Source organism: Ammodytes marinus (assembly GCF_949987685.1).
Source record: "Ammodytes marinus genome assembly, chromosome: 6".
NCBI lineage: Eukaryota > Metazoa > Chordata > Actinopteri > Uranoscopiformes > Ammodytidae > Ammodytes > Ammodytes marinus.
The window spans coordinates 32,636,056-32,660,852 of record NC_137235.1 but is presented as its reverse complement, the minus strand read 5'-3'; the positions used below and the strand labels follow the sequence as shown (position 1 = coordinate 32,660,852).

The following is a 24,797-nucleotide window of genomic DNA, read 5'->3' as shown; positions in this document are numbered from 1 at the left end:
ATCATCTCAGATCCGTAATTGCGATACAACATGATAAAAACCATCAAAACAGACATTGGGAAGGATTTTTACCTGCTCCGCCATTGTAGGCACATACACATTAACCTATCTGTTGCTCTGCACGTGCACCGGCAGTGAGACGTGCCGGTTTGTAGCGTTCTCTCTTCTGATCGGATATCAGTTGTGGGATCCCAGAAAAGTTTATTTGCCGATTACATGACTGAGAGGTGGGGGTATATGATTTCTGATTGGTCAAAGTTAACATGAGCTGACACTTTGACCAATCAGAGCGAGGCTCCGATTTTCAGTTCTTATTGGCTGTTGGGACTGTCCATTCACTTTGGCACGACTTTGTTGGTGTAGAGCGTGTCAGGGATGGACCATAGGGGAGGGACCAAAGAGAACAAGTGGAGCGGTTGAGGTATTTGGATTCGAATCTCTATCCCAACTGCCATTTTCTCCCCAAATCCTCCAACCCAGCTTTAACATAACTATATCGCTTACTTCACCTTTAATTGATGAGTTCTAAAGTAACAATGCACAGATTTTATTTTATTATTGAAACCACCTAGACTGAGTCCCATTGTTTTCTTCTGGTATTATCTCTGCATTCATGTTTTCGCCGTTTACGTTGGCTGGATTCATGCGTTACAAGTCATGTGTATTTTTTCCTTTTTGATTCCTGAGATGTGTAAAGTTATAATTTTTCTGTGTTCTCAGCATCAGTGCAGTGCCTGTGGACAGCGCAGATAAGAAGGGCCTTCAGGTGGGGTGTCAGCTGCCAGGGGGTGTGCAGACAGGGCCTCAGCAGCAAAACCAGCAGCTCCTCCTGACCCCTGCTAGTCTCCAGCTTGCTCAGCTCCAGGCCCAGCTCACCCTCCATCGTCTCAAACTGGCTCAGGGCGGCAATACAGCCACTGCCGCCTCCTTTCTCAATCAGGTTCTTTCAAATGTCACCATGGCCCAACCCCTGTTCAACCAACTACGGACTTCGACTTTGGTTGGGAACCCTCAGGGAGCCCTCCCCACGGGGGTGCTTGGATTTCCATCTTCAAATTCAGCCTTGGGGGGAGGGGGGTTTAACCAAAACCCAGGGAATGTGAGACTGAACCATCCTGGTGGAGGGGGCACAGTGGGCCAACAGGGTGCAGAGTATGGTAAAAAGTCAGGGCCAACTTACCATTCTGATACCGACAGGCGTCTTCCGTACAAATTAGCTGGGGGGACATCTACAGCATCAGCCACTGTTGGTGATGGACAGTACTCAATGATAAACGTTCAATCAAAAAACATGAACAATGTTGGTTTTCAGAGAGATTTCTATGGGCAACAAGCTGGGTTTAGTGTAAATGAACAGAGCATGAATGGTTATAACTCTACTGGGCATAAGGAGCAATGGAAAGGCCCTGCTAACTTGATTCACACTGGAAAGGTGGATATGGTTTCTAATGCTGCCAATATGTGGACACCAGTTGGGCAGTCAATTCGGTTAAGAACAGAACTGTATAACCCAGAGGAGCCAACCCCTGACCCCAAGTTCAATCCCAGTAGTGGGGTTTCCGCTTTTGGTTCAAGTGGCACACAGGGGTTTGGGGCCTACCAACCCCTGCATGGAAGTGAGGATATAGCGTCGTCAGGTACCAGGACACTTCAGCCTTACCAAGTCAATGATTACCATGCCATCACACCCACTCAATTGCCACACCAGTGTAGCATCTGCGACAAGAAGGTCTACAACCTAAAGGTGAAAGAACTGATCAGTCGATATGTATAAGCATGTTCTATATGTAAAAAATGTTTTACCTGCAAGTGTAAAATGTATATGTTCACAACAAAGTTAACTATAGAGATTGGGAAATTGAACAAGCGGGCAATCGATTATCCTAGTAGTTTGTCTTCAAATAAAGTGATTCTCATTCGATTTCTTAAAGCTTTAAATTTGTTAATGTCCTGGATGATGAGAAAATAGACATTTTAGCAAGAAAAAATAGCTGATACTGTAGCTAAGTGTTTTGATTCGATTGGCAGCCATTAACTAACTAAGACAAGATGTTGTCTCTTTAATTGCTCTCAGCCGTGAGCTCATACAAGGGGTATGTAATGCAAGCAGTGAGCTTCAGTGTGTCCAAGCTATTGAAGTCTATGTTACGATGGTGTGTGTGTGTTTTTAGGACTGGGACCAGCATGTGAAAGGAAAATTACACCTGCAGAACAGAACGTTGTACACAAATGAAAGGTAAGTTATCTGCAACTTTAAAAATGAATCCGAAAAATCCATATGGAGTTGGACAGAGTTTAAACTTGGTTATAATTTTAGTACTGAGTGACAAGACCACTTGTCTTCACTAAGCTAGTGGCTTCACATGGTCTATTCCGTTTTTTGTTGATCTTCACACAATTATAACTAACAATGTTTTCTTGCTTTTATTGCTTTTCCTTGACCATGGTTTAGCAATTTCCCCACAAGCTTATCAGCTATTTTATTATGGAAATGTTGTTTTAGAATCTTTTTGAATCTTGTTGATTAGTCCAAAGGAAATGTCTCCCCTGAGAGTGTAAGTCTTTAGTTTAGTTTTTCTCCCACTATATACAGCTGCCTTACTGTTTCTATGAATATGAGCTATGTCACAAGATATGAGTGAGCAGAGCAGGGGAGAGGCAGCTATAATCAGCCTTCTATGATTGTTGCAGCTCGGCAGTGGTATCAGCTGGGGCTGTCCACTACGCTGTCAGCAGGCCTTCTGATGGAGGTCTGAACTCCGGAGGGACGAATTCCATGGTCTACTGTGCTTCAAGTCAAGGTAGGATCATGTATTATTCACAGAAGTGATTCTGTTCACTACTCAGTTGGTGTGATAAACTGAAAGTTGAATCAGACAGTATTTTTATTTATGGTAGAGTATGAGGCAACATGTTTTTTATGACAGTGTATTTCGATACATAGATGAATGCTGTTAGAATAAAGTCTTTGAAAACGTACATATGGTAACCCAAACTTAAGTTAACATTTGTTGGTGTGTTTGCAACTTTAGATCCACATATTCAAACCCACAAAGCTGATGACAAGTGTACTGCTTTTCCACACCGAAAAAATGAATACATGTTTTCTATCGCGTGGATAGGGTTGTTGAAAAATAGATGTAAATAAAGACTAATAAAGTGTTACTTCTTTTAAACTACTTAAACACAGCTGTAAGCCACTGACATGGGTCGTTGTAATAACTTTGTTACATTATAATTACAGCATATTAATTAACAACTAATTGTAGGTTTACAAAATCTTGTCTTAAGACTATATGGATATACCACCAGCTTCATACCGACACATCAGTTCTTAGCACTTATGCATGATTTGAGCTCTTTTATTTCAAATTATTTTTGTATGATGCACCCAAGATATCCTTGGGTAGCCTTGATTATTACCTACCACTTAGCCTTGTAGTCAACAAATGTAAACTTTTTCCCACTCTCTCTACTATATGAGGACAGTTTTAAATCAAAATGTCTAATTGTTTCCACAGATGTATCCCCAGGAACCAATACATCATACTTGCCAGCTGCAGCCATGAAGACTAATCCTATGTCAGACACAGGATTTGTTTCAAACCAGCCAGAGTCCAAGGTCAGACAAATGTATGTTTTTTTTTCTCAGCATTTTTAGAGTTTGAATCTAAATTTTTAAAAATAGACGAAAATTCTAATGACTGAAACAGGTGTGATTCAAGAACTTGAATGTTATTCTATGTAAAGCATTTGTTACATACATTCTCAATGGGACTACCTGTTCAAATGAACAATTATATATAAGTGCTGTCAAAGCGATTCAGATATTTAATCACATTAATGTCATAGTTAACTCGCGATTAATCACAGTTAATCGCACATTTTCTAAATGTCCCTTGATTTCTTTTTGCCCCATTATTTTTTCTCATTGTAATGCTCTTATCACACACATTCTCTACACACCCTTGTAATTCAGTGTATTTAAAAAAAGAAATATCATAGGCTAATTTCCAATTCAGTGCAAATAGCCCACAATGTAGATCTCCCCCCACCCTTAGAACAGCATACACAAAAATAATTGGAACTTTTTTTTATTGAAAACCAAACTATAAAACAACATCAAATCAAACAGGTTGCTGCCTAAATGTTTTTCGGAGTCGTTTCTCAATGCTTATTTCAGACTTTGTAGACTATACTGTGTGCGCTCAGGTAGTTGCTATGGCGCTGCTGCTGCCGAGGCTCGAGTCGCCCTTCGTAGCGAAAATGAAAGTGAAAATGAATGACTGCCGGCTGCCACTAACAAACATGAAGCTTTCGGTGTTACAAGTGGTCCTATTGCAAATGACAGGCTTTCTTTTCTGTTCTTTGACCACGTAGTCACAAGCTGGATCTCAATCCTTGGAAGGACGCGGTCTACGCGGTCTATGAAGGCTATAGCCTATGAAGGCCGATTCGAAGGCCGAACCAGGGCCGAACGAGCGTTGTTAAACGAGACGGTCTCCGCAGGTCTCCGTTTACGAGCATTTCCGGTTTGCGTAACAAGCCGTTACCTTGCGTGACGACTCGCCGCTCCTGTGCTGCCTAGCAACCCTGATTGCTGCCAACACGTTGCTGTTTTGTTATTTTTTATTTTATTTTATGCCATCTGAAAAAAACGCAATGAATCTTGGGATATGTTGGGCCGCGAAGGATCCATCTGTTGCAGCCTTCAAAACCGTGAAACGAAGGCTGCATTTCTCGGCCGCATATGAAGGAGCCTTGCAAATCGTTGCAAATGGAACAAGCCTTTGCGCGCCGCTATGACGCAATCGGTCTTCAAATGCAGCCTACGTAGGCTGCAACCCCTGAATCGAGATCCAGCTCCAGAGTCACACACCGTGACACACGGAAGACTCTGTAGCTGTATCCCATTACAGAGACCGCGTCCTTCCAAGGATGCGGTCTCTGTAATGTCTCTCGCGGACTATGAAGGCCATAGCCTGTGAAGGCCGATTCCAAGGCCGATTCCAAGGCCAACGAGCGTTGTTAAACGAGACGGTCTCCGCAGGTCTCCGTTTCGCTCTGTTTACGAGCATTTCCGGTTTGCGTAACAAGCCGTTACCTTGCGTGACGACTCGCCGCTCCTGTGCTGCCTAGCAACCCTGATTGCTGCCAACCATGCTGCCAACGGAAACAGCCTTGTCAACGGAGGAAAAAGAAAAAGAAGTTGCCTACCAGACGAAAAGAAAAAAAAGTACAAGAAAAAAAGAAAGGAAGATAAAAGTTAAGAAGATGGAGCAACACGTTGCTGTTTTGTTATTTTTTATTTTATTTTATGCCATCTCTGAAAAAAACGCAATGAATCTTGGGATATGTTGGGCCGCGAAGGATACATCTGATGCAGCCTTCAAAACCGTGAAATGAAGGCTGCATTTCTCGGCCGCATATGAGGAGCCTTGCAAGGAGCCTTGCAAATGGAACAACCTTTGCGCGCCGCTATGACGCAATCGGTCTTCAAATGCAGCCTACGTAGACCGCAACCCCTGTATTGAGATTCACCCTACCAGTGAAGGCACCGCAGCGGGGCTAGGAAGTGCTATGTTCCGGTTTCTGCTTCAGAATAAAAGTCAAAATTTACTTGACTTTTGCCAGTTCAAGGATTTTAATGTGAAGTAACACTGTAGGAAATGTTCAGTTTGAATTAACAGTAACTTAACTGTGAGCTAAATGTATAGTTAGTGGTGTTGTAGTGTTTCAAACATTACTAGTCGTTTCAACAGCATGTGAAAAAACTACAAAGTTTGTTAAGCCAAAATGAACGTTAATCTCACGATAAAAAAATGAACGCAGGTAAAAATGTGTTTGTGTTAACGCCGTTAATAGCGCGTTAAACTGACAGCACTATTATACACTGTATATAATGATTTTGTTTAAGCTCAGCAGCAGGAAAGAGTTTATCATGTCTGTAGACCACATACTGTATGTGTTTTGCGTGCCTAATGAATGGACCCAGATCCACTTGTTGACAGCTGCTGGGGCCCAAAAGCAGGCTTTGTCTGGGCTTCACAACTCCTTTCAACTTGACATCTGGATAGTCTGGCAATGACGAGGTTGGCCACAAACCATGTTTGGAGATTTTTCATATATCCCTATTTTACTTCTTAATTATTATATACATCATATATTTTATCTGCAGTTAAACTTTTTGTAACATACCCTATCAACCCTTAATTTTAAAGTTGTGCTAAAAAAAGAAATTTCAAGTATATGTATATCTACATGTAACAGCTCTATAATCAAACCACAGTATATCACTCTTACAGTTAATACCCTAATAAAACATACGATTACATAGTGGTACCACTATTTTATTTGAAAATGTATTGTTTTTGAGAATATGCGTAAATATCACACACATTTTATACAACTAAAATATAAAAATGTAATAAGAAAAAAGAGCTAAATTGTGTTGTGAAAACATACATGAACTAATGAGGTATAGGATACATGTACAGACAGCAATTTAGGCCTCATGACGAAATGTGTTTAAGGTCTGAGGATAAATAATTCTCTAATCGTGTGGGGCCATGTTGTGTAAATTTGCATTTTCTTCAAAACAACTTCTTCTATTGAAACAAAAGTCATCGTTTCGCTTTTCTCAATCCATCATATTTTCTTTTCTTCACGGCCAGGGGAGCCGGTTTAACAAGAGCCCGAACTGTGGAAGTCATATGCTTCATTGGTTGGTTATTGACAAAGGGCTTTATTGTATTAGTGGTAAATATTTAACACACACCTGTCTAAGCAGAACAGGTGGAGTTTTACTGTTTTTAGAGCCTTGTGTTGAACAGAGAGAAACAGCATACGAGTTGTAGATGTGTGTGTGTGTGTGTGTGTGTGTGTGTGTGTGTGTGTGTGTGTGTGTGTGTGTGTGTGTGTGTGTGTGTGTGTGTGTGTGTGTGTGTGTGTGTGTGTGTGTGTGTGTGTGTGTGTGTGTGTGTGTGTGTGTGTGTGTGTGAAGAGTAAGGTTCACACATTTTTAGAAACACACTAGAAATAAAGTTGAGTTTGTGCTTAGATAAACCCTTTTGACAAGCTATATGTAGACACTTACACACATGCATGCTTCCACATACACAACAGGCCTCAGTTTGGCCAAAACAGCCCAGCTTGAAGTAACACAGTAGCTTCATGGTATAATAGAACTCAAACAGATAAACACGGGATTAGAGCTAACTGTTTTCAGGAGCGGAGACCTTAAGACCCCCAGGTCACAACCCCAGGAAGAGGTGTTAAGTTTCTGACTGCGAGAGACTGTTAAAGTAATCAGAAGGATGGGTCTGTGAGTGCTTTAAGACACAGTTCTGAACATGCACTTCAACTTGATAGGTGTATCACAGCGAGGGTAGGCAACAGCAGTGGGGTCATCACCAGGAAAGCCCAGTGCCTACTAGAAGAGAGGGAAATGCTATGACGCAATCTGAACATGCACATGAAGACAATATATGTAGGATTGTAGATAAGATGACATAAAAAAGAAATCAGTTTTGCTTTCATTAAACAATCATGTAACTTCCAACACATAACCATACTTTTTATAGTAGGCTAATTAACCTTTAACAAGGTTATTCGCCCGACTCCTGGTGTCCATTGCAATGGACATCGGACATTGAAAAAGTCCTACAAATTAACTACATGACATATGTTCAAAATAACTTCAAATATTATCACTTGTAATAGTTTAAGATCATACTGAGAGCACGTTTGTTTGGCTAGCATGAAGATAAATGTAGATTTTAGATTGAAAATGGGCAGTTACTCTTCCCTCTCTGGATCGGCTCAGCCATACTTGTCTTGTCAGATGTCTGTCACTCTCAGAGCATGCTCAAAGTCATTACATGATTTTGATTGGATAATCAGGATCCAATCAGTAACCAGCAGTGCTGACATCATCCAATTACAGAGTATTTATTGGTTTAGAGAAAGAAATATGTCATGTCCATTCCAATGGACGCAGGGTCTGAAGGGGTTAAAGCTATTCCATTTACGGATATTTGCATCTGCTAGAAAAGGCCATTAAATGACTCCCTGGTGTGCAGTGCCTCCTACCGACTAGTCAATGACCTATCTTTGCCTCAGGTTTGTGGTTAACAGAAACAGATACATTAAATCCTGAGCGAACTTTGACAATGATATCAGTACTGTGGTCAAACGGTCTGGGCTGTCTGACACAGACACCCTTTAACAGGTCAGACATTAGTGAGTGTAGTGAGCAAGGCTCTTGTTCTCCCTAATATTCCAAGGACATAAACAATCTATTCCTGGATCTGTTTATTGAGCCAAGCCTGCATTGACCTTTATTTATTCTGGTGGTGGCACTGGCACTTGCATGGAGCTGGTAATAGGATTATCACTCTCACATCTGAAACTGTTGATGTCAGATTGCTGGCGGGAAATCATTTAGTTGTGTCATTGAAATGATGTTATCTGGCTCAACCAGATCATCTTTGGATTTTAGTTGTATAAATTGTTATATGGACTTTCCACAATTTGCTAAATGGATACAACTGTCCAAAATGTGTTAAAATATTTGTTATATTATCCAAAAGTACACTTTTAATTGCAAATACGAGTCCTCACTAAGTATAAACTACTTTCCCATACTTGTTAAAGATAATCAAGTTTGATAAGACCTTATTTTTATTGGCAATTTCAGAACTGTGCTTCATGTGTGTGGTTTTATACTGATACACTTGCCTCGGAATGTTTTGTCATGCATTGCATTGTGACTTTGTGATCGTAAAAGATGCCTCTTCCAGTTGATTCATTCTACACCTCGCGGTTATTGGACCCGGTGTGAAGTGTATGTTAGTGTTGGGTTTTCCTTGAACAAATACCCTGTAAAAGCAGAGAACTTGGCTGCTGGTCTGAGGTGAAATTAGTACCCCAGTCTGTCCCACACATGGAACTGTCTGTCAGCCAGATATGCAGGAAGAGGAGGAGGAGGAGCACTGTTAAAATTGCAGTGCAGCTTATTGGTTGCAGAAATAAGACTGTGGTGTGACAAGCTTTATGTATTACTGTTTTCCACAATAATGTTAAAGGGTACTTTGAGGCAGTCAAATGGGTTGTCCACAGGCTAGTTTGTTGATGAATATAGGTGGATAGAGGGTGCCTGTGATGTGAGTGTTTTGCTCCACATGCTATGACATTCAGAGTCCCTGCTATGGGGAAGCTAAATCTGTTTGCTAAACTTTGCTTTGGAAGAGATACAGGTTGAAAAGGAAGAAAAAGGTGGAGGTGAAGAAAGAAATTGTGGAAAAATATTTTGCTTGGAAATTGTGGGATAAATGTATTTTAGCTATAATTGATTAAATCTGCTGAAATCAGAAAGAGAGAAAAGGGAACTTATTCTAGTGTGTATATATACAGTATATATATAATATATATACCGTATATTATTTGCATTAAAATGATCCAATAAAAATAAATAATATTAATGTAATAATGATTCAAATAAGAGATTAGAATTACAACGATTTAAATACTTTAACCATCTCTGTGGTTTCTCTTGGCAGCCTAATCTATGTTTTCATGAAAACTAGTATCTTTTCCTGCTCATTTCCCCACTCCCTTTAAGTTAAACAGGGGCAAAGAAAAAAGGCATGTCGATGCAGGTCACAATATTTGGCAGCGCAGAGGGATTTGTGTTGAATGTGTGAAATGTCTGGGGTCAGTCAGCTGACAAGTCTCTAAATCCAAACAAGAAAACTTTTATTATCAATGCTGCACTACTGCCAAGGAGCTATTAATAGATGCTATGACATGTGCCGTATCAAGGAGGGGAAATAACATGATATCTTGTGTGATAGTGTTACATTGATGTTAGACAGACTAACTGACTGTGGTGTCAGCATTTTGATGTCAAGGACCCAGTTAAAAGAGAAAATCAACAACATTTTTGTGAATCACAAGGTTATATTTTATATTTACCCATGTAGAAATAGAAAGATTACCAACAACAACTGAGTTCAGTGACCGTAGGTAGCGTCTTAGGGCTGTCCTCATTATGGGTGTGAAACTGTGCACTAAAGTTAGATGACTAGCCCATGAATGTTGGTCATGGTGTTAATGGCATTGTTAGCAGGATGTTAGTTATTTTGATTTAGGTTTGGTGCATGTTTGAATCTTTGTATAATGATATACCAGCAGGTTGTTGACTCAATTCAAAAATCAAAAGTTTTTTTAATATATTTTTTTTACACATGTTCAAAAGATTTTTCCCAATGACCTGTATGACATTGAATATTCACATTCATGGTTGCTCAAAGATTGTAATTTTTTATTTTATTTTTTTGCAGCCATTTCCACCCAGAAAGGCCACAGCAGGGCGAGTCATTCACATTTGCAACCTCCCTGAAGGCAGCTGCACAGAGAATGATGTCATCAACCTGGGACTACCCTTTGGAAAAGTCACCAACTACATCCTCATGCGCTCCACCCATCAGGTACAATGGGCATTATTATTTAGCAATTAATCTTTTTTTTTTTTTTTTTTTAACTTTATTTTTATTTATTTTGCATTTTTATGAAAACAGACATGTAACAGAAAAACAAACAAAAAGCACAGCAATAAAATGGGTTGAAAAAAGGTCAGAGTCACATTATTATCAAATAAATAGCTTGTTGGGGGGGGGGGGGGGGTGCTAACCAGTGTAGGTGTTTCGATCAAGTCCTTAATATATAACCAATTTTCCTAGGGTCCATGTTAAGAAATAGGACCTCTTGTTTGACCCGGCAATGAGTATAACTAGAAAAAGGTCCGAAGTGAAAGTCCATTGTCCAGTTGTACACAGAAATTCCTGATGCTCGTTGAAAGGGGGCACTATATTCCACAGGCATACAAAAGGGTAGCAGACCTATGTTTTTATCTGCATTAGACAGGTGGATATACTTACATGCATTGCATACATATACATATACATCTTCATGAATTCACACACATTTTTCTACTTGTATACCTATCAATACCATATTATCTAAACAATTTTAAAATGAGTTGACCATTTTCTCCATCTATTTGTGAATTTGTCCATACATAGGTTTAAGGAGAAAGTCAGCCTTTCCATGTGATACATTTCATTTACAATTCCAATCCACTCCCCTTTTGTCGGGGGTTCTTTGTTAAGCCACTTTCTTGTAATGCATTTTTTACTAGCTGCCAACATTATTTTAAGCAAATACTTATCGCTAGAGTTAATTGTGGACGAGATATTCCCAAGATATATTGTGCGAAAGTCATGTTTGGTCTCGAAGCCCATTATAACGTTAATTTTCCCTACTATTTCCAACCAGTAGGGTCGGATAGTTGGGCAGTCCCAGAATATGTGGAAGTGGTTAGCCTGGGTGTCTCCGCACTCCCTCCAGCAGTGCCCATACTCTGGCAAACCCCTCTGAAGTTGCTTTATTCTCGGAGTGATAAAAAATCTAATCATATTTTTCCACACAAATTCCCTCCATTGGCCTGAACTCGAAGTGCTCCGATGGGTTTCGCAAATGTTCAGCCAATCCTCTTCTGAAATAGTTATTTTAGATTCCTTTTCTCATTTTGATTTAATATAAAGGGTGGATGTTCCGTTATGTGACTGTAAACATGAATAAATTCTAGCGATAAGTTTTCTGTTGAGTTTAGATTTGTATGCATCAATCAAGATGGTTATTAGGTCCGTGTTGCATTCTTCTGTTGTTTTTATATTGCTATTAAAGTGAGATCTAACTTGAAGATATCTGAAGTCTTGCTTTTCTAAATGGTACCTATCACTAAGTTTTTGAAAGTCAACCAGTAGGCTACACCACCATCCAAAATAAGACAATATGTTGTAATGCCTTTAAAGCGGCTACGAGTAACATTTAAATATCTTTTAAACAGCCTCATGTTTCCTCTGATAATCATAAATTACCTTTAACAGCAAACGGGACCATCAGTGCAAAGAAAGACGTTTTTATATAGTTTTTATTACTGCTTTTGGTCTGGTCGCACACCCAGTCCGATTTTCGGTTCGCTCGTGCAGGCTCTATGGTCACATATCCGTATTGGTTGCAGATTTCAGTGTGGCGCTGCAGCGTGATTTGAGAAGCCTATCCCTCTAGGTGAGGGAAGGGGAGCGGGAGCCTTGTTTGAGACAGTTATTTGTCGTCACAATGACTGGTAACGAGGCTGAACCATCAAAGAAAAAAAGAGAATGCAATGAAGAAAAGCGAAAAGAGAGAGTGACTACGGGCGGGACGAGGACGTTGCCAAGCAACGTGTATACAATTTCACGAGAGCGAAACTAGACTGTGTTTACTCCTAAATGAATGAGCGGTTGGTACTAACACAACGTTTGCTTTGCTTCACCATCATCAGATAACCATTATCTGAAATAGTCATTATTTACATCAACAACACAAACACATTACCTCATCGTGATCCATACAAACTGCCGTCTCTCTTTCATTCGCTTTCTGTGAGGACACAGCTCCGTGAGAGAGGGTAGTTAGGTGACGCTGCTGCATCAACTCATTGCAATCAGGTGTGTACTGACTGGCATTAGTTGATGCAGTGTCAAAACCACTCTCACGGAGCCGAAAAGAGTCCTCACACTTTCAACACACGTACATGCACTATATTGCGCCCTTCTCAGTTCACACTCGCGCGCCTGGCACGAGCATTTGCGACAGCGGGCGTCGTAAAAATACTACCGCTTTTGTCCAAAGGGGACGCCAACGTGCCATCTTACTCGTAGTGCCTTTAAAGGACCAATATTTATATCTCCCATCCATGTGGGAAGGTTTAAAATCTTTATCGTGTGCAACCCATTTTAGGATTTTGATGTGATTTTCCAATTTTAATTTCCGACACTCACCAAACCAAATGTTAAGGGGTGTTTTTGTCCAACAATTTAAATGTTCTTTAACAGATGAGTATAAGTTTCTGTCTCCAAGTAATGTCTGGAGGGGAATATCCAATTGAATCAGATCTACATTTTTCCACTTAGCACTGTAACATGGGTTGCACCAATAAATTAAATATCTCAGTTGAGTGCTCCATGTTCGGTAGAGATAGTCCCCCCTTTTTTTGGGTAATTGCGATGTATTATATCTAACTCTAGGTTTAAGGCCTTTCCGAATAAATACAGAAAACATTCTTCTCCACTCAATACATTGTTTTGAAGGTACTTCTACTGGTATTGATTGAAAGAAAAAAAGTAATCGTGGTAAGATGTTCATTTTGATTATGTCTATTCGCTTATGCAAGTCCAGTGGTAATAATGTCCATCTATTCAAATCTGCCTTTATTTCTTTATTAAGTGGTAAATAGTTTATAGCGTATATTTTGGATAAATCTTTTGGGATGTTGATCCCAAGATATTTTACAACATCATTGTCCAAATTAAAGACAGACGGATTAAGTGATTGTGCTGCGGGTGTATAATTGTATGACAATATTTGTGTTTTATTTATATTCAATTTGTAACCTGAGTAATGACCAAACGTTTTCAAACAGGAAAATAATTTAGGCAAGCTAAATTTGGGCTGGGAAAGAGTAACCAATACATCATCCGCGTAAAGACAGATTTTATATTCAATCTCTTTAATCCAAATTCCTCTTATTTCTTGATCTTCTCTAATTACTTGCGCTAGTGGCTCTATGAATAAAGCAAACAAGGCCGGGCTTAAGGGGCATCCTTGTCTACATCCTCTTTCAAGCTGAACAGGGTTTGATAGACCACCATTTATTTTTATTCTGGCTGTAGGGGAGTGGTATAGGTTTTTTAAAAGTAGAATAACTGAGCTATTAAAACCAAATCTTTGCAGTGTTAAGTATAAATATTCCCAGCCGACCGAGTCAAACGCCTTTTCGGCATCCAGGCTGAGAGCAATGGATTCATCTTCATTTTTACTCATATGCTCCATTAGGTGTAAAGCCCTTCTTACGTTATCTTGTGTCTGTCTGTTCTTTAAGAAACCTGTTTGATCGTCGTCTATTATATCTGGAATTATATTTTCTAATCTTTTAGCAATTATTGAGGCATAAAGTTTGTAGTCTATGTTTAGAATCGAGATGGGTCTATACGAGCTACACTCAGATTTGTCCTTTCCTAACTTTGGGATGACAGAAATGATCGCTTGTCTCCATGATATTGGTATTTCTCCCCCCTTCAGCGTAAAATTAAAGCATTTCAATAATATCGGTGATAATATCTCTCTAAATGTTTTGAACCATTCCGCTGGATATCCGTCCGCACCAGACATTTTATTTGTTTTAAGTCTCGAAATGGCACTGTCCAATTCTTGTTTCGTTATCTCACATGTCATTATTCTGTTCTGTTCCGTGCCAATTGACGGCAGGTCCAATGAGTTCAAAAAGTTTACAATGCTTGGGGATTCTGCACTATCCGGTTGTGTGTACAGATCCTTATAGTAATTTTCAAAGCATTGTTGTATTTCTTTCAACTTATGGCACATTTTGCCAGATTGTGTATCTTTAATTTTATGAATGGACCTTTCATCCTGTTGTTTCTTTATCCTCCAGGCTAATCATTTTTTGGCTCTTGGCCCATTGTCATAGTATCTTTGTTTAGTAAATTTAAGTTTCATCTCTTCTTGACTGTCATATATCCTATTTAAATTCGGTTTAGTCACTTTTATCTGATCTAATATGGGGGTCATTAAGTTCCATATGTTTGATTTCTAAGTTTTTAGCTGTAGTAGTAAGTCATTTAGTTGTTTCTGCCTTTCTTTTTTTATTATGAGTTTTCCCCTGATTACAGCTTTGGCTGCATCCCATATGTTACTTGGAGATACTTCATTGTCATTGTGTTCTAAATAATCTTTAAATTCTTTTTCAATATATTTTTTACATGATGGGTCATTTAATAAGCTAGTGTTAAGCCTCCATGTTGTATTTTTAACTTCGGTATCCAGATGTAAAGATAGATATACACCTGCGTGGTCAGATATATCTTTAACACCTATATCACATTGTATGATTCTATGCCTGTCAAAGTTGAACATGAAAAAATAGTCAATTCGTGAATGTACTCTGTGAGGGTGGGAAAAAAAAGTAAATTTTCTTTCTGTCGGGTGAGTTTGCCTCCAGATATCCATCAAACCTGCTTCATGAAGAAGCTTTTTGACTGTAACTGTCTCAGGATTCGTTCTTTTTGTTAAGTTAGAGGAGTCAAGGGAGGGTTGTAGCTGTACATTCCAGTCCCCACCACAAATGAGCACACCTGAGGTCTCCTCAGCTATTATATCAAATATTTTCTTAATAAATATCTTATCATTGCCTGGGGGTCTATAAACGTTTAACAGTGTCACAGGTTTCTGGTCTATATGTCCCTTTTGGGGCGGCAGTGGCGAAGTGGGTAGGGAGTTCGCCTCTGGTGTGCAGGGTCGGAGGTTCGATCCCCCGTCTCCCCGCCACATGTCGAAGTGTCCCTGGGCAAGACACTGAACCCCAAATTGCTCCCGATAGTTAGCTTAGCACCCTAGTGCACCCTAGTGCTAAGCCTACCCTGCGTGGTAGCTGCTGCTATCGGTGTATGAATGTGTGTGTGACTGGGTGAATGTGTACAAAAAACAATGTAAAGCGCTTTGAGTCTGTGATAAACGGAGATATAGCGCTATACAAGTCCATTTACCATACTACCATTTACCTTTACTAAGGTGTAACGTCCCTCTGTATCCGTTACTTGCTTGGAAAATTGGAATGTTACCTTATTTGAAATGAGTATTGCTACCCCTCTTGTTTGTTTACGTCCAAAAGACGAGTAATAAGTATTTTTAAAGCCAAAGCGTTTGAATTTTTCGTGTTCCTCATCACAAAGGTGAGTCTCTTGCCAAAAAACTATTTGTTGTTTCTCTCTCTTCATTTTAGTTAGTTTGTTCCTTTTGATGGGGTTAAGCAATCCATTAACATTCAAAGTAATAACTCTGTACTCCTGGTTTACCATCCTATCCCATTAGTCTAATATACACATAATGCTCCTCCAATGACCTAAACATATAAACAAAAAAAGTCTGTGCTGTACAATAAAACAAAAAAAACAGTGACCTCCAAAAGTGAAGTACAAATGTAACTTCTGAACAGGGAGGAGGGCCCCTCCAGGTGTGCATTGACATTATAAGTGTCATCAGAGCACACATCCAGCGGCTTTAGTGCAGCTTAATCCCCCCAGGTTACTGGTCCAGAGAGTGTCTAATGTTTTGGCTAAGTATACTCAATACCATAGCAATAGTATATAAACAGATTAAGTAACAACAGGACTGATATTCAAACGTTACTCAGCCACGAACACCCTGTGAAAACATCTTATACCTGTAGCTGTGTGATTAAACTCTGACGTAGGGTAGAGTATTTTTATTTTTTATTTTTTTTGCCCAACCTTCTTTAGCTATTCCTACCCTGTCTCTAGTTATCTACTCACGAGTACATCTCAGTTATAGTTCTCCTTCAGTCTTTGCGAGTGTTGAAATCTCCGTAGCTTCTCTCGGGCTCCTTCGATGTCTGCTGTGCGGTTTCGGCGCTTCATGGGCTCGTGGAGCTCCCAGCCTCCGTCTGTCAGTCTCCTCCGGGGTGTGGTGTCTGCGCCGCTCCGTTGGTTGCCCACAGTCACAGGTGCAGTGGTTTCTTCATCAGGCGACAGAATCCCCCTCTTCAGCATGTCCTCCGCTGCCTCTTTTGCATTAGTGTACGTCGTGGGTCCTTCTTCATAAAAGACTCTGAGTTTTGCAGGCGCGGGTGTCTGGAATCTCAGTCCCTTTTCCTTTAATACTTTCCTCAGCGGGGCATATTCCTTTCTTTTCTTCGTGATTTCCACCGGGTAATCGTGGTCGAAAAATACTCTCTTTCCATTGAGATGAACCTCCTTCTTTCTCCAAGCAGTGCTCAGCACCAGTTCTTTGGTGCTGTAGGCGAGAAAGTAGGCGATCATGGATCTCGGGGCGGCTTGAGGAGGTGGCTTCGGGCCGAGAGATCGGTGGCAGCGTTGTATTTTAAGGTCAACTCGGATTTGATAAACTCCTCTAAAAACGCACAGGCATTGTCATGCTCCTCACCCTCGGGGATTCCAAAAATGCGGAGGTTATTTCTGCGAGAGCGTGCTTCTAAGTCCACTAATTTGGAGTGAATGTGCTCTTGTTGCTGCAAAGTTTCAAGCAGCACGCTCTTTGCGTTAGCGTTCCACTCTTCCACCTCGGCCACTCGAGTCTCTACTTCGTCCAGTCTGACCTCTGCATTTTTCAGCTCCACACCGATCTCACTCAGCTTCTGGTTAACTTCTTTTTTAAAGTTCCCCAGCTCTTCCTTCATGTCTCGCTTAATTGTCTCGCAGAAACCATTCAGTTCCCTCTTCATGTCGGCGCGTCCTGCCTTTATATCAGCGTGGATTGCCTTGATGCTAGCTTGCAGAGCGTTCATGTCCGCGTGCTCGTTAGCTTCGTCCGTGTCGACATCTAGATCAGATTCTCCAGTCGCCATTTCCTCGTTTTTCGTTCTGTTTTGAGTTCTAACATTCTTAGCCTTCCTCAGTTTATATTTCCCCATGAGATTTGTGTGTAAATTAGCGTGAATAATTCTCTAGAAGTGGGGAAATTTGTGGACCAATCTGGGAGCTCACAAATTACACTGCTGCTCGCCTCGCCGCCATAGCCGGAAGTCAGCAATTATCATTTTAATGGCTGTTAATCTTCAACACTTGTTTCAGACACACACATTCAGAGCATCATATATTGAGTACATTATTACAAGAAGGTTAAAAACAAAAATAAGTGTCCAGGTTCACTAAAATGTTCTTTATATTGGCATTTGTGCATGCGTTATCAAAGTACAGCTGCATGTCTGACATTCTGTTGGTCAAAGGGCTTCTATAACCAATGGCAGCACCTTGAAGTGTATATACTACCTTGGTTTAAACTCAAAATCAATTAAAAAAAGGTGTTGAATATTTTAATTTGGAAGAAATGTGTCACAATGTAAATCACCAAATTGTCCATGTGCATTTTTAGAATTACAGTCTTTTTCTGCTAAAGCTGTTATGTGATATATTGTAGTTTGTCATAACTAACTGGCTGTTTAACTACTAGTACATGACAACTTACTAAGGTTCCGATGTGTCAGCTACCAGAACTGAAAGGCAACATTAATATCACCCCTATCAAATTTTAAGCATTCATACTAAAATCATGGTATTAGTTTCAGGGACTAAGGCGACTGTTCTAGTGATTTAATGTGGTCATGAAATATGATAGCCATACCTTATGATGTTGATATTTAAATATTCACTTGCATCCAGTCTAAGGTGTGAAATATGCCCTGCAGTAAAGATCATATAACTGTCAGAAGGTTTACAGCAATTTTCTGTTCTCCCATTAGGCATTTCTGGAGATGGCATATGTTGAGGCAGCTCAGGCCATGGTTCAATACTACCAACTTACTCCAGCCATGATTAACAATCAGAAACTTCTCATACGAATGTCTAAGAGGTACAAGGAGCTGCAACTCAAGGTAAGACTGAAGAACAAAGTAAACAGCCGTTTATTATAACCAAATGTACCATACTAAATATGAATTCCTTTCCTTTATAGAAACCAGGAAAAGATGTGCAAACGATCATCCAGGATATCAGCTCTCAGCGGGAGAGGGATGATATACAAGAACATGAACAGTAAGGCCACTTTTTATTCTGCCTTAGTCTCAAATGAAATGCTTGTTTTTGCTTATTTGAGTCATTAATTGAGAAAAGTAAAACGTAAATGATTGCGTAGAGAATTTCACTTATGATTATGACTATTACTTTTGAACAGTGTGATATATTTCTGATCTTCAAATGACAACAAGAAGTACAGCTTTAGAATATTTCTCCATGTAATCTACCACGTAATCATCTCTTCCAGCTACATGCCAGATAGAGCACGCTCCCGCAGCCCTATCAGCCGCTCTCTGAGTCCTCATTCCCACAGCCCCAGTTTTACTTCATGCAGCTCAGCACACAGCCCCCAGGGGGCTGCATGCAGGGGTCCGGAGAGAGGCAGCAATGGCCTGGGCCCCCGCCGGGGCTCTTGGGATTGGTCATCGCACTTAAGAAGGGGTGAGGACGAAAGAGAGAGGGATGACCCATGGAGGAACGGTAGCAACGCAGATGATGATCGGCCTAACGGACGGGCAGTAGATCGTCGGAAGGCTTTCCAGAAACCGTTGGATCATATCAGCTCAAGATCTGCAGATGAGCGCGGAGGAGGAGGAGGTGAAGGGATGAGGGGCAACAGAGACTGGCACCCACGAGGCAGCCCTCAAGATGTGTCCTTCAACTCTTACAGGAACATGGAAGACGATTTCTACATGCTTGATCAAATGTACAAGTCAGACAAGCTTCCTAGACCTCCATACCAAAGGCATGACACAAAGCCAAAGAGGAGGGATGTTGGTGAGTACCACAGTAGATCGAGGCATTCTGATTTTGACATGACTGAGGAGCCACCTCGCAGGGCACTAGAAGACAAGAGGCAGAGTTCACCAGGCAGGGGCAGGAGCAAAAAGACAAGCAAGAAGAACACCACTTCAGAGGATACTACTGGAAGCACAGTGAGTAACTTTTCTAGATGTACATAATTGTATACCTGCTTTACTTGGAATATCTTTCGAGCAAGTTTTATCTTTTCCTAGGATCCACAGTCAAAAGAAAAATCGGTGTCACCTCAGCGAACCAATAAGCCAAAAGAGGCTCCTGAAGGTAGTGAAGATAGAGACACTGTAAGTAAGCATTTTGATCTCCATATCAGTCCTACAGGGCCTTCTTAAACCCACAGGTTAACTGTACTCTTGTTTACTCCCAACTACAGTAACCTGCAGCTTAAAAGAATAGAGTATTAACAGCTCTCTTCTTGATCCCTTGTCTAAGGTGAAGGAGTTGGAAAATGGAGATGACACCGATGAAGAGTGTTGGTATCCTAAAAACATGGAGGAGCTGGTCACTGTAGACGAAGTGGGAGGAGAAGATGATTCCATAATTGAGCCAGACCTTCCTGAGCTGGAAAAATACACATCTTGCCCCAAAGAGTCCGCAGGGGAAGAAGCCGTGGAGGAGCGCAAATTGCCAACTGCTTCCTCCATCTTGGAGGCACAGGACACCTATTACCCAAAGTCAAACCAGGAACAGTCATCTGAGGAGGCTGGAGACCAGACAGAAGCATCTGTAACTGAGAAACCAGGGGATGATCTAAACCCGACCAGTCCTGAAGACAGGAAACTCACTCCAATGGCTGCTGACTTGCCCCTTGCCATCCTTAGTGACTTCCCCAGTGAAGAGTTCAAGGCTGCACTGGAAGAGACATGTTTAGATGATGAAGTAAACAAATGTGGGCCATCAGTGGAGCCCAGGGAAAATCAAAGTCATGTAACGGAGGACAGCAAAACCATGCAAGTAGGACAGGTCATGGAAACAATCAATAACGGGGTTCACCACAAGGATGACAGTCTTAAAAAAGGTAAATTTCAAAAGAGATGTCAAATGTTCTTAGTAGATCCAGAGTTCAGTTACATCAAGAATGTTGGAAGTTTGGAGAAGAAAACCCCCACTTTTTCGGTGCTTTTGCACAAACATTTGGGTATCTTTTACCTAATGTAGACCTAGTGGTTGTATCCTGCCTTCCTGCCTTTTTCATCATTTCTGTGTCTTTCACAGAGATTGAGTCTCCCTCGCCATCTCGGGAACAGGACAAAGCTGTCAGTGAACACAGCATCCCTTTAGGTAAGCATGACAAGTTTTAGTATCACTCTGATTCAAAACCATGAGTGTTTTTAAATACAGGAATACACGGAACATAATACAGTGTAATATGACATTATGTATTAAAAGATTTAGCAGTAGCAACAGTGATGAAGACTGTATCATATGTCTGTGGCTGGACAGTCCAGGAGCCTTTTAGCTGGTCTATATTTAATCAGAGAGAAGTTCAGGGAGTCCTGAGCCTTTGGTCTTAGTCCTAAAGATAAAGTGTTATCATGTACACCATTAATAAGTGCATTGACAACCTGTTGCATTAGCACTCTAATTGGTTGGAATTGCTTGGCCACTTGCTGACGTCTTTCCATGATCAGGTTGTGAAATGCACCCCTGAGAGATAACTATTTTATTATTATTAGGGCTACAATGACACAGCAGAGCACATGGCCAGGGTCGAGCCTGCTGCATGCAGACTAACATAGACAATACAATATTGACAAAAAATAAATAAAATCACAATATTCTTTCGTATTTTGCCGATAACAATAATTGCCGATATTTTGCATCCCTCAAAAATGTGTAGTAAAAAAAGAAAACACCTCAAGATCTTGTTTGTAAAAGCTGGGTGGGCAAGTCACGCAACTTGTTAATTGTGTGTAGTAAGTAACTATATTTATTTCTCTACATTAACTCATTCATAGCTGCTCCACCATAAGACAGCCCACCTTAAGTTTAGGTTAGTTTATGCCAGTGAGCTCATGAAGTAATGCCGACAGCTGCAGAGATTAATGAAGGCTTTTCTCTAGTCTCTCTCCCATTCTCTGTGTGTCGGTCTCCTTCTCTCTCTTCACTGCAAACTCCCTGCGACAACGTCGACTTAAAATAAATCTGGTACTCGATATTGTAATTTCACACCGTTAAAACAACAATTAAGGAATTATCTTAGACAATGATTATAGCACACCATTACAGAGACATACTGTAGCTGGGACTAATTTAATCATGAAATGGAAATGTTGACAGATGAATATGTGTTGTTAAAATGTACCATGGTTCTCACCTGAACTAAAATATCATGTATGCTTGTTCTCGCTGTCTAATTGCCGGTAAGCCTACTCAAAGTATAAAAGTGCTGGAATACAAACAGAGTATCAGCTGGCATTAAGGATACACTAGTTAACAATTTAAAAAAATTAAATAAATTTTTTTTAATTTAAGTTTTCAGTTTTATATGTTGTCCTTTTTTCATATTAATATATTTTTTTTTGTTTAATTTGATACTTGAATTAAATCTAAACGGCCGTCTCATGTTGTAGTCTGAATGAGTGAGGTGTGTAGTGAGGGCAGCACCCAGATGTCAGATGATGTAACCTTGTGTTATTTTGGATTTTCCTTTCCACACAGAAGTCATCATGGAAAGGAAACCCAATTTGAATAAAAGAGAATGAGAAAAGCAATAGTTTAAAGATAAGATGTACCGTGAGTATGACATGTACAGTAAATACAATACTAGTATATTTTTATTATCAATCTTTTGTTCAGACTCTAGAGTAGATACAAAGCTATACATACAAAATATCACTATTCCAAAACTAAAACTTAAGGTGCAACATGTAATCCACAGGATTGCAATATTGCCACAGGTACCGTCTACTGCAAAAACTCTGTGAGAAGTCTCTTCTGTCAGGTGCTGATTTCTAATGGTTGTGTTCGCTGTCTCATAGGAGTAGAGTTCATCGTGCCAAGGACTGGCTTCTACTGTAAACTCTGTGGAATGTTCTATACCAGCGAGGACACTGCAAAGAGCACTCACTGCCGCAGCACTATACACTACAGGAACCTGCAGGTACGCTCTGCACAGTCCTGACAAGGAGGACCATGATGATAAAGATATTTGGATCTTATTAATAACTGTGTGTGTGTGTGTGTGTGTGTGTGTGTGTGTGTGTGTGTGTGTGTGTGTGTGTGTGTGTGTGTGTGTGTGTGTGTGTGTGTGTGCGTGTGCGTGTGTGTGTGTGTGTGTGCGTGTGTGTGGGGGGGTATGTATTTGTGTTTTACGCCACCTGTTGATGAGTTATGCCTTCGTGCTCATACCTCCAGCACATGCATGTTATATATTTATTTTATTATTGTGGGGTTGAATCTTACTGTAAGTGTTTAATCAAAAACAGGAGGGCAAAAGCTAATCCAGTACTGTACCGTAGAAGTTGTACGACAATATCAATATTCCATACAGTAAATGCGTTGTATCTAAACACATGTCTTCCTTAGATATGTTGAATAGTGATTAAACAATGAGTTAATAGTCTTAAATCAATTTTGAGTTCTTAATCAAGGATTCTTTTTCGTCTTGGTGTATGAAGATGTATCTATGTCTTTAAAAAAAAGGTTTTTGTGCCCTGTGCTGTTTGTTAGACAAACTAAGTCATTTCATGACAACACACTGGGCTCTGGGAACTCTCTGACATTTTATAGACTAAACTGTAAAAAATAAACTGTAAAATTATCAACACATTTGTCAAGAATGAAAACGCACCGACGCAGTTAGATAGTAAAACAACCCAGAGAATGTCCTAGCAAAAACACAAAGACACACACAAACGAACCTACACATCGCCTGTAAACTTGCAGCTGTGTTAGGTTTCTGATTATTGGCCATTCAGCACCATTCCTTCCTGCATTTCTTTCGTCCTTTGCTTGACAGCTGAGGCAAGCCGGGGGAACAGCAATCCCTAACATACGATAGATTACATTTCAAGAGGGAAAAAACACTTTTAACAGTTGTGCTGTCCGTCAAAGTTGTGTGTGTGTCTGTGCGTGTGTGGATTGGGCTTTGTTCCTTTGAACATAGATTTGTTTTACTTTTTCATCTACATAGCTTAACTTCAACAACAGATGTATGTTTTTGTTTTAGATTTTTTTTCTTTTGCATTTAAAGGCAAGGGCAAGGCAAGTTTATTTCTATAGCACAATTCAGACACAAGGACATTCAAAGTGCTTCACAGGGGCATAAAAACATCAAGATCAGACATAAGAAATTGCATTTAAGAAATAGTAAAAACAAAGAAAATACATCAAGATTAAAGATTACCTATCATCATGTTGGCTGATCACTTCCATGTCTCTTCGGACTGAAGTCTCTTTCACTAAATTTGAGAGTTGGCAACTAAATAGCAATTAAATACCAGTTGACACAGTATTCAAGTTTTCAAGTAGGTGTGTCCCAGTCACTTAACTCTGTGTCCCAGTCACTTAACTCTTTGTGTATCCCACACACTTAAATAGTTTCATCTATTCTATCCAACCAACATTAGTTGCACTCGATTAATGTGTCCAACAGCATTAATAGGCTCGTCAGCCCTTTAGCGAGTGTTTCAATGAGTCATTTTACAATTGCCTCAAATACACTAGTGGTAGAAAGGACTGGATGGATGGTTGTTTGACTGAAATGCTGACGTCAATCAAGACGCCGCTTTCTGTCCTGACTTTTGTTGAAAAGTGATATCTTTCATTTAGGGTAACTGCCACACATGACATGACTGCCTGTTAGCGGGAAAGACCTTTGTGAATGTCAGTTCATCCACAATAATATTTGTCACCTTTTATTTATTTCTTTGTTAATTTGTTCCCCCCCCCATTCACAGAAATACCTGTCCCAGCTGTCAGAGGTCAGTCTGTCAGGTTCAACTGCCGATCCCTCAGCTGCACAGTGACATCAGCTCGACCTCTTAGGTCTTGCACAGGGAACCACAGAGGAAGGATTCATGTATGTGTGCCAGGGCTGCAACTAACAATTATTCTGATAATCGAGTCATCCGTCGATTATTTTCTCGATTGATCGATTATTAATCGATTAGTGCTTTGGTCCATAAAATGGCAGAAAATGGTGAAAAATGTTGACAAGTTTTCCAAAGCCAATGTTGACTTCCTCATATGTATCATTACGTCCAGAACACAAAGATATTCAGTTTACTGTCATAAGAGGATTAAAGAAACCAGAAATAGTTCACATTTGGGAAGCTGAAAACAGAATTTGAACATTCTTTA

The 24,797-nt window shown here is 40.2% G+C and overlaps 1 protein-coding gene across 1 annotated transcript in view; it reads left to right on the top strand.

Annotated features, from left to right (window-relative positions):
• The window catches only part of rbm20 (RNA binding motif protein 20), a gene marked incomplete at both ends in the record, with an annotated part of 71,581 nt that extends 47,118 nt beyond the window's left edge, over window positions 1-24,463 (top strand). Inside the window, 13 exons of the mRNA XM_080029139.1 lie at window positions 721-1,744; window positions 2,172-2,236; window positions 2,692-2,801; window positions 3,522-3,622; window positions 10,344-10,490; window positions 18,401-18,532; window positions 18,613-18,692; window positions 18,922-19,609; window positions 19,691-19,777; window positions 19,926-20,511; window positions 20,709-20,774; window positions 22,475-22,596; window positions 24,395-24,463. Coding sequence (XP_079885265.1) covers window positions 721-1,744; window positions 2,172-2,236; window positions 2,692-2,801; window positions 3,522-3,622; window positions 10,344-10,490; window positions 18,401-18,532; window positions 18,613-18,692; window positions 18,922-19,609; window positions 19,691-19,777; window positions 19,926-20,511; window positions 20,709-20,774; window positions 22,475-22,596; window positions 24,395-24,463 — 3,277 coding nt within the window. The remainder of the gene's footprint in view (window positions 1-720; window positions 1,745-2,171; window positions 2,237-2,691; window positions 2,802-3,521; window positions 3,623-10,343; window positions 10,491-18,400; window positions 18,533-18,612; window positions 18,693-18,921; window positions 19,610-19,690; window positions 19,778-19,925; window positions 20,512-20,708; window positions 20,775-22,474; window positions 22,597-24,394) is intronic.
• Between the last annotated feature and the right edge of the window lie 334 nt (window positions 24,464-24,797).